A 10,721-nucleotide genomic window follows, 5' to 3' on the forward strand; every position below is an offset into this window, starting at 1 on the left:
TTCCCAACTCCTTTGAAAGAACTCTCATTCTGGTCACCAAAATGTCAAGGCCAGTGAATGTATTTCAGTCCTTACCTTATTCTATTTCTCTATTGCATTTATAGGTAAAATCTGGCACATGATTCTTAAATACTTTTATGATGTTATTTTTATATTCACAAAAAAAAGAAACTTGTGAGGTAAGATTGAAATTCTATAATAGGTCCCAAATTGCAGAGTTCATAAATGGCAGAGATTTGATTCCAGCCAATCTGACTCCAGGCTCCAGATTTTTTAATTTTTAAGGTGTTCATTAAATTATACCTGCCAAAAAGAATGCATATACAAATATACAGCTCAAAGACCTCACGATCTAAAAATAGCACCCAGATCAAGAAATAAACATTATCAGACCCGGAAGCTTCCTCTTCTTTCTTTCCAGTCACTATTAGTCACAAAGGTTAAGTATCCAGGGCTTGCGCTCAAAATCTCTCTGTACCTCTCACTATACTATGAATAGAGTTGCTCTTTCTCACACGGACTGATGGCCTGAGGCACAGGCTGGGAACCCAGGTGTCCTCTACTCTTCCATTCTGACATGCTCTTACTCCTACATTGGCTGTTCCCTTCCTTAGGTCTCCCTGGTCTCCTGCCTGTTGGCTTTGAGTCTGGTCCAGCCCTCTCTGCCTAGCCCTGTCTGGACCGATATTCAGCCTTCGAGCCCACTTGGCTTTGGCTGTAGGCTGCTTCTCTGCAATGCTGTCTTCAGGTTCCTCCAAGGACCCTGAGCACTGAAGGACAGCATGCTGCCCCTGACCCTAGCAACTGGGCTCCCCCACCATAACCCTGGCCTCAGGACCCCAGACCCCACTGGTCTGGAAGAGGGTAATATAACACTCTCATTTTGAAAATCTGTCCTCCCTTTGCTGATAAGATGCTGCTCTCCCTGGCTTTCTTTCTTTTTCTAGCTGCTGCTTCTAAACACCTTCTTCCTTTGTTCTCCCCATTAAATTCTCATGTTTTCTTGGGCATCATCCTGGATTTCTTTTAAAATATAATTTTCTTTCTAGATGATTTCTCCTACCCTCAAATCCTTACCTTTAAGGCACGCTTCCTTCCTGACACCTAGACCTATTTAGAGTACTGTTCTCTAATATCTTAGCTTAAAAGTCCCACAGGTACTTTGAGCTCAACCTGTCCCTAAAGGACTCTATGTGTTTCTTTCCATATTCTCTAAGCGAATGGTATCAACTCCACCATGTGAGGTCTTCAGCCAACTGATACTTGCTTCTCAGAGTTAACACACAATTCAAGGGAATAATGTTACCAGATCCTTGCTTGCAGCACAGATATGGTTTATGACCTTCGCTAGGTGGCCCATCAAGATGTACCAGACAGTTCAAAGAAGCACCTCCATGCATGCAAGTCTCATAAAGTGCAGCACTGTGCCGGGGAGCTGCCCATTTGATGGGAGAGTTCAGTGAGATCTTTGCAGTTGACCTGGACGTTTCTACTTGTTCCAGTGTTGGCCTGCCGTGCTGAGCAGTGGCAGTCAAAGCTGGAGGCAACTGTGCTCTGCTAGATAATTCTTTGGAAGGCTAAAAAGGAATCTTTATTATCTACTTATAATTGGGAAAATTCACAGATTCGGTCGAGGAACAAATAAACAAAGGGCTTTGACTTGTAAACAAAAATATCAAAACGAAAAAGAGAAAAGAGGTGTCCAGCTTACCCATGGTGTCAATCACGCGACCTAGTGAAGAATTATCTGAAATATCTAATAACATGACAAAATCAAACACAGCAGGAGGAAGAGGCACTGCTTTGGCAGCCGAAGGATCAACAGCCAACGTGGATATCTGTGCTTTCTTTTCCTCCAGTTCTACGGGGCTTCTGTCGCAGCCTGTGAGAGCTTCCTCCAGAAGCTTTGCTTGGTTTAATGTCATTGGAAAACCATCAAGGACCCAGCTTTGATCCACAGGTATCTGACTGAGTTGAAAATGGACAAATCATTAACGTTTTGATAGACACAAGTAGTTTTGGAAATAATGCAATGAATCCTGCCTTTATCTTTCTTTAAATTCCACGATAATCTCTTTCCACATAAATTTTATTACTTTAGAGCTAAAATTAGGTTGACTAATGCACCACAATTATTCCATTTGTTACAATCCTTCTGTGGCTGCCTCCTGCCCTCTAAGTCTACTCAGGAGGACACAACGTGCTATTTTAAACTAACTGGACACGACTTATTTACCTATTGCATCTTTTCTCTCACGACTTTGAACCACTTACTTCAAACAAACTGATCTTTGCACTCTTAAATGAGCATGAATTGCATTCTCTAGCTTGTGTGTTCATAGGTAGTTTCTCTTTTGGACCCGTTTCCTCATCTATACTCTACACATTGTGGGATAACATACTTCAGAGGGTGGTTGTGAGGATGAATTGAAATGATGCATTTTAAGAACCCAGCACAGAGCTTAGCACATGGTGGATATTCACATCGCTCACCTGGAGAACCCTTCTCATGCCATCCAGTGCATGATCGGAATGCCTCTGGCTCTCATTCACTTCACCATACAACTGCTACTTACTTTATTTCTCAACTTAGAAAAATTCAAGTGAGTCTTATTTATCTCAATTAAATTCTGATTTGCTGTAGGGTACGGACCATTTCTTGGGGGTTTTGCCCTCAGTGCAGCATCCTCTACAGAGAATGGGTGCTCTGAGGATTATTATTTTAGTTCTTTAAATTGGAAAACAATGTGAAAAAGGCATACACTTCAGCTTTGCTAGTCTGAACCCCTAAATGATGCAAAATTGAGATTCTGGTGTTTGGATTAAAAGTTGAGATTTTGTTTCTTTCTCCATTGGAACTCATATTAAACAATAGAATCCCCTTTCTAAAGGTTTACAAGTCTGCTGTGGTGCCTGCATGTGATCCTTCTGACATATGGCAAGGAAGGAGGGGAAAAACTGAACTTCAGAGAGGTTTCATTACTTGTTGCAAAACTGCAAATGACCCCAAATCCAGTGATGCTTGCACAGTTTCAGGCTGTATTCACATCACTGCCTCTGCTTCCCTGACTGAGCTATAAAGAGCAAGACAAGACTACAGTTCTGCTTTTATAAGTTTTCCGGAGCTTGGGAAAGTCTTCTGCATTAGAAAGGATTTGTTGGTTCGCAGGCCTAAGATGGAGAAGTTTCTTGAGCACCTCGCCAGGGCTGGGTGACCTCTTCTCCCACCACAGTCAGAGGAGCTGCTTCAGAGCAAGGAGGAGATCAGGGTCATACTTGTTCAGCTGTAGTGTGAGGACACCAGGCGATGGGGAGTGACGAGGCCTGGGGTGTGGCCCCGGCTACGCTACGGACATGACTGGATTGCCAGCCTGAGCTCCCATGGGCCTTTCTTTCCTCATTGAAAAAGGATGGATTTGGACTAGATGAAAGGACTCCACACGGATGACAGCCCTCTGAAGGTGCTTTGGGGTAATGGGATGGTGGTGGGAGGGTAGTGAAGTTCTGAGGTGATGAGTAGGCTCCAGCTCCACTGATACCACAGCCGAAATCTGTTGTAGAGCTGATGTTTTTCATATTCAATCTTTTTTTGAACAAGACGCCCCATGGGTAAAACATATGTTATGCCAATTTGGAGAAATGTTACAACTAAGAGAACAAGATCCCTTCCCACTCAGCGATGTGTTCAAGGAGCAAACATTCGAAGACACATCACGACTGAGAGGCAACTTAAACTTTAATGAGGTCTCAAGAAAACACTAAAGGGTAAGTCCATTCCAGATGCATCGTGAGATTTCCTTAAAACCTCCTCTCCTCCCCTCTTTGGCCTCACTGTTTCAACACCACAGAGCACAGCTGCCCTAATCCTATTCCTCACCCACTCCCACTCCAAGCTCCCCCAAACTCTCCCACGGCAGCCTTGACTCTTTTTCCCATTCTGCCACGCCTCATCTCTTCATTATATGGATCGACTGAGCCTCTAATGGCTTCTTTTAATTTCTCCTTTTTCTGTATTACAAAGGAGGGGTAAGGAGAATCCCTCATCCTTAGAAAGGAACAAGAGAGAGATTACGAATAGCCTATTTTGACATTTTCTTTCTTTCCTATCACTTATCACCTCTGTGCTATGCACATAAATTACTTCTTGCCTATGCAACTCTACTTTCTCACTGCCTTTAGACCCATCACTGTCCAACCTTTGCATCCCTGGGTTCACTCCCTCTTCCTGAAACACAAAACGAGAAAGTACGTTGGCCTGTGAACACACAGTTAGGGTCTCTCCCACCATAACCTGCCCCTTGGCTTTTCCAAGCAGGTTCTGATTTCTCCTTGAAGTCCCCACATGGAATAGAAATTGACCTGCATTCACAACTGAGTGAAAAAAGTCAGGGATGGTAAAGGGGGAAGTAAAATATAGGCATGTAAATCACAAAATATATCTTGATCATGCTGAATGTTTTCTTATATAGATAAGTAGTATTCATTAGACATTAAAAATAAAAATATTCCTATGTTATTCTGTACATACCTCTATCTGATAGAGGATATAGTAAATAGATTCAAAAAAAGAACACATACTTAATAGCGTTCACCATGATGCTAACTAGCAACGTGTCAGGAATGCTCTTTCCTTTCTTCAGTAACTTTTCTGATTTTGCACCAAGCCGAGCACGCACAGTGAGCTGCGAAAATAAGCAATGAATGGTAGAGTACAGCTAATTTAAAAGCCAGGTTCTAAATATTTGGAGGAAAAAAAACCAAACAAACATTAAACGGTCATGCTCTCTGGTGAAGACACTGATCGTTTGTCACAATTCTGGAGTCAGGCAAGCATTTAAGGAAATCGTGTATGCAGATTTTGAGGTTCCTTCTCTGTGGGTTCCCTCTCTTCCGAGATCTTTAGTTTTCAGCTGTCCTGGCATCCTCTAATACCTTAGATAAAAAAGATGGAGGCTTTCTGCTTGAGATCTAGCAACTCAGCGCCATGCAGATGGGGCATGCCTCTAGGGTAACCTGTAAAAGCATGGCTCCTGCCCAGTGACGCTTCATTCAACAGTCACTCACATCCCATAGATTTTCTGCCTGGTTTTTGTTGCTTGCTTGTTTGCTGCTTTGCTTTTTTTTGCTCCCTGCTTTTGGTCCCCAGATAGTAAGCTTTTCTATTTTGTCCAGCGTTAAAACGTTCTCTGTAGAAGGGCTAGTCCAACAAAGCTGCCCTCCCTGCATGGACAGGAACTTCTCTAGCGCCTATTCTTAACTCAGCTACCAGAGCCGAGCCTTTTATAAGTTAAATGACATTACATCGCTACTCAGAACCCTGCAAGGATTTCTTTCCCCTTTTCCTCCAAATGTCCCAATCATTGGCTCTAAGGCCCCGGCTGACCCGGCTCTTTTCCTTTCCTGTGCTCTTCGCTAAGCTTACCCCTTACTCCTCTGTCCCCTGCTGTGGCCAAGCACCTCTCTGCCTCGTGGTTGTCATCCAGCTCCTCTCGGCACCTGAAGTGTTTCCTCAGATCCACTTGGCAGACTCTCTCGATCTGCTTTCCATCTTCTTAAATCTCGCTTTCTCAAGAAGGCCTACTCCATGTAAGTCACCAAACTTCCCTCTTTCCCATGGCCCGACCCCCTGAACACCCTTATTCTGGTCTAAGGCACTTTTTCTATTCTCCTGGCATCCTCGTCACCTAATAGATGATTTAATTTATTTAATTATGTGATTATGGTTTGTTATCTGTCTTCCTCTTTTAAAACGTAAACTTCATAAGGTCCAGGAACCCTGTCTTTTTTTATTCGGTGATATATCTCAACTCATTACCACAGTGTATGGAACAAAGTATGCCCTTTGAATTGAAATGAATATGAAATTTGGGCAGTTGGTAACTCAATATATGTAAATATAAAAAATAAACTTAGCCTTCCTGCTAATTTGTATTTCAAATATACAGACTAAAAATTATAAGGCCGCCTTCATCACTTTCTCTAAACACATTTCCCTCTCCATCAGTCATTATGCTTATAATTTGGTATATATCTTTCCGAATTTTTTTCTATCTGTAAACAGTTTTGAAATCTAAAATATTACAAAATTGTTTGTCATGATGAAATACATAATAAAAGTAATCAAATGTAATAAAAATAAAGTAAATAAAATGCTACTTAATTAATATTCTATTTGATGACAAAATAGAATATTATCTATTTGATGACAAAAAATGTTTCCATTTATTTGATGACAAAAATGTTTCCATTCTATTTGATGACAAAAAATGTTTCCATTTATAGTAAAGCAACACTGTATATGGAAATATTAGTTTCCACTGAGATGACAATTATAAATATACAGAATATTAATAACATATTCTGTAGAGTCACCAAAGGGCTAAGGATTAAGTCTGGGAAAATTCTTTAAAGGGAAAGAGAGTGTGAAAGAAAATAAAAGGCATAAATTAAGTGGTAAAGAAAAACACACAAATATATATTTGGCATAAATCTGAAATAAAACTAAAAAAACAATATGTTTACTTTTTTACTTGGCAAAACTAAATAGCAATTCTCATTGCTTTAGATGTAAAGAATGTTAAGAATATAAAGAATATTAAGTTAAATCAGATTTAGCTAATATTTTACTATCAGATTTACTTTAAACCAAAGAGGAGCTCATTATTATTTCATTCCACTTGAAGACACACCAGAAAGCTAGGAATCATGATACATTTCAGTATAGTAGTAGCCAAAATTAGATTAGAGTACTTACTTTAGAGAAATCATCATTCAATTCGACGTTTTCAGCTTTTGGTGTTTCATTGGTATCAGTACCTAGCAACAGGAAAAGTGGTGAGAACAAATGCAATATTTACATCTAACGACCATTTAGCATTTGACCGTCTATGTTTTTGGACAGCTGGGTTATCGGATCCAGCTATGTCTGAGCTACTCAGTGGAAGGAAGTAATAGAATCACCACAGCACGGCTTTTACCCTCATTCCACAACGTAAAGATCCTGGTCACCGTGTGGCTTGGTGTTTTCCGCTTCCTCCCCGTATGACTCACTCATAATATTACCATTAGAAATACTTTAATACAGTTTGGGTTTTCTTTTCAGAAAAGCAACCAAGTTCTCAAGAGATGTTAAAAGGTTAATTCTCGATATTTTTATTTTCCTGGATTATCTAGTTATAAGTAACGAACAAGTCTAAAAGTGGAGAACTAGAAGTCAGAGAGGTTTTTGGTTAAATTCTATGGAAAAATAAAAAGTTTTCAAAGTCCATTTATAATTAACTGTACTTTTGTAATAAAACAGGTTATATAGGACTTAGTTTAAAAATCAATTAAAAATATTTGATAAGAAACAAATGACGAACACAAGGGACAGATTGTGTCCTTTTAAAAGATGAAAAATCCAACCACTCTAGGCATTGCATGCTCATAATAAATCTATACATTGTCCAGCAATGATGGTATAAATGATAGGGGCACAGAAGGATTTAAACTTTATTCTAGAATACGAGAAAACTATCGAACATGGCAAAGCCTTCACTAGCACAAATAGAAAATATATTTGAGACTTATAATTGTTTTCCATAAATGGTTCTACAAAGTATCTGAGGGACTGAAGCCCAAATCTCCAAGGGGATAATTCTTCATTAAGTTTGGGAAATTTAATTTTATTTTCCTTGCCCAAAGTTGAGAATAAACTGAGTTTTATCTAAGGAAGCATGGTTCAGGTGAATTGCAGAGACCAGAACCTGCAGCCTCCCTTAACACTGTGAATAAAGCTGTATGTAACATGCAGAGAGAGCTCCAATAGTACTGCAGCCTCCCTTAACACTGTGAATAAAGCTGTATGTAACATGCAGAGAGAGCTCCAATAGTACTAACCTGCATAGGTGAGAAGAAACAATAAAATATTGTTTCCCTGCAAAGCAAGGAAGAGGAAAGATGATTTATCCTGGTGGTTTTCATAACCACAACAAAACTAATCAACTACTTTTGCCATTTTGTCTTTTATCTCCAGTTGTAGACAAAGGTTAGGGACTTCTGTGTTTACCTTGTCCTGCCTGTCAAATGTCCATGTAGACAACTATGCAAAACTCCCTGTCTCTCCTTTCTTTCTCTAAAAGCATGTTTGTGCTTGCATGTATGTGTTCTTAACTGTTTGTCTGTCTGTACCTCTAAGGTGGATGATGGAGGAGTTGTTTTGATATCTTACTTACTAAATATAGCTTTATCTTCTGATTCTGGTAATGCTTCATTTAAAACTGAGTCAGTTGAAAATTTACTTGGCAGATCCTTTGGGGAGAAAACACACACAGGGACAGTTTTTAATTTGTCATATTTTAATAGCATTCTTAATTTTATTTTTATAAGCAGGATTTGAGGAAAAAAAGTACTATTTTATCTAAAACATTAATAATATTTAGAGAGACAGAACAGGTTCCAGAAACAAACAAAATTTGATGATAATTATACTTGTGGAAACACATAGTAACCTGTAGTGTAATCTGTTTTTCAATTGGCCTTTAATTACTATGTCAAGTGCACCAACAGCCATTTTGAAAATACAGTGGAATCTGAGAAAGAGGTAGAGTTTACAGAAAACCATCTTAGAAAGAACAATCCCAGAGTATCATCCATAGCCATAAGGGAAATAAAGAAAAGACGTGTGCGTTATCTGACCCTACTGATTAGAATATGAAGAGTACCACAACATGGAAGTTGAGGCAGTCCACAATGAAAAAAACGCAGTTATTTTCAGAATTCATGGTTAAATAATACCTTCTTGGCAGCTCATGCAAATGATCTGGATTAGATTCTCTGCTAATTTATTCAATTGCAGAGACAGTACAAGAGTACTAGATTTAGAATCTGGGATCCCAATCATGGCCTAGACATTAACGAGCCTTCTGACCCCAAGCAAACCAATTCATGCTTAGGGCCTCTACTCTCTCCCAGTTAAAATCACCACATCGTGTTTCTTAAGTGGAGTACCATCCTCCTGTTTCCTGCCCTAGAATCTTCATGCAATAATATAGCCAGATGCAATACTGATGGGAATGTGAAGCAGGTAAATCATGGGAATATGATGATGGTAAATAATATGGAGACTTCCTTCCCACCCACCACAGCCCCAAGTTGAGATCTACAAGTTTAGAACAGAGGTCTGAAAACTATCGCCCTTGGACCAAATTTGGTGGGGCCAAATTATTTTTTATATGGTACCTGGGCATGTAAAATTCCATGGGACAGCACTGTGAGCCTGGGGACTAAGATGGGCATCCTCCTCCACCTCCTGTCCGTGCTCGCCTTCAGTGCTTGCTTTTGGCCACTGCCCACGGCTGGCCTTGGGCTCCAACTACGTGATGGGGACTCTGCTGTTGGCCACTGCCAGGCTCTCAGTAATAGAATTTCACTCTGGGAACCAGTGACTTGGTGAACTCCTCCACAGCACTCATGCCCTACTCCCCTCCAACCCTTTGCAATTCAGCCCCTCCACCCCTTCACCAGCAAGTGGCTCTTTCTTCAGGAGAATGTCTCCAGCGGAAGGTAACTAGGCACAAAGCTGGCCTATCACCCTGGACAGCTCACCCGGGGAAACCAGTCGGCAGGGGGGAATTTTCTCTCTTGTTATATAAATGCCCCCACAATATACTTGATTTTTCCCACTTGGCCCACAAAACCTAAAATAATTATTCTTGGGATCTTTTTAGGAGAGTTTGCCAACTTCTGGTTTAGAAGATCTCTTAGATTCCATCCAGTTTCAAATCTCTGATATAATAGGCACAAGAAAGAAAACTAAAATCACACTTGCCTGGCTTTCTTTATTATACTCCTGCAGAACTGGGAAAGTCCTTTCTTCAGCTTCATTCTGAATTGGTAGGGCCTCGCTGACTTTTTCATTGTTATGAAATGCTTGAATAGCTTCTTGGACAAGAGTATCGATAGAAAGTATCTGAATAGGAAAGTCTAAAGTACAAACAGCAGTATTACCAATAGCTTTTCATTTAGGAAATTGCCACTATTGTCCTTCCGTGCTGGCTTCACCTTCTAACACTGTTTTTAGGGCTCCCTAACACTGTTTTTAGGGATTAAGCTGCTTTCTTTTGTATTATTGTATTAAAATACATATAACATAAAACTAACCTATTTAACCATTCTAAAAGACACATTTCCGTGGTATTTAGGTTATCCTCAATATTTTCCAACCATCACCACTACCTTTTTCCAGAAAATTTTCATCATCTCAGAAGGAAGCCCTGCACCCCTTGACAGTCAGTTCCTATCATCCTATCCCTCACTCCTTCCCGCCACTGGCAACAACTAATTTGCTTTCTATCTCTAGGGATTTGCCTAGTCTTGATATTTCCAATCAATGGAATCATATAATATGCGGCCTTTTGTATCTGATTTCTTTCATTTTGTACCATGTTTTCAAAGTTCATTCATGTTATGGCATGTATCAGTATTTCACCCCTTTTTATGGATGAATAATATTCCATTGTATGGATATACCATATTTTGTTATCCATTCATCAGGTGATGGACATTTGAATTAGTTCTACCTATTGGCTATTATTAATAGTGCTGCTATGAATATTCCTATACAAGTTTTTTTTTTTTTTCCTTGAATACTTGTTTTCAAGGTGCTTGGGTATATACCCAGTAGTGGAATTGCTGGGCTCATATGGTAATTCCTTAACTTATTGAAGATTCACCACTGCTTT

The 10,721-nt window shown here is 39.8% G+C and overlaps 1 protein-coding gene across 1 annotated transcript in view; it reads right to left on the reverse strand.

The window, feature by feature from the left end:
• The window catches only part of LOC105305878 (sperm flagellar protein 2), a 41,474-nt gene extending 33,185 nt beyond the window's left edge, over positions 1-8,289 (reverse strand). Inside the window, exons 1-3 of the mRNA XM_023523672.1 lie at positions 8,214-8,289; positions 6,755-6,816; positions 1,712-1,968 (exon numbers count right to left, since the gene is read on the reverse strand). Of these exons, the coding sequence (XP_023379440.1) occupies positions 1,712-1,968; positions 6,755-6,771 (274 nt within the window). The 5' untranslated portion in view covers positions 6,772-6,816; positions 8,214-8,289. The remainder of the gene's footprint in view (positions 1-1,711; positions 1,969-6,754; positions 6,817-8,213) is intronic.
• Between the last annotated feature and the right edge of the window lie 2,432 nt (positions 8,290-10,721).

Source organism: Pteropus vampyrus, unplaced genomic scaffold (genome assembly GCF_000151845.1).
Source record: "Pteropus vampyrus isolate Shadow unplaced genomic scaffold, Pvam_2.0 Scaffold400, whole genome shotgun sequence".
Lineage (NCBI taxonomy): Eukaryota > Metazoa > Chordata > Mammalia > Chiroptera > Pteropodidae > Pteropus > Pteropus vampyrus.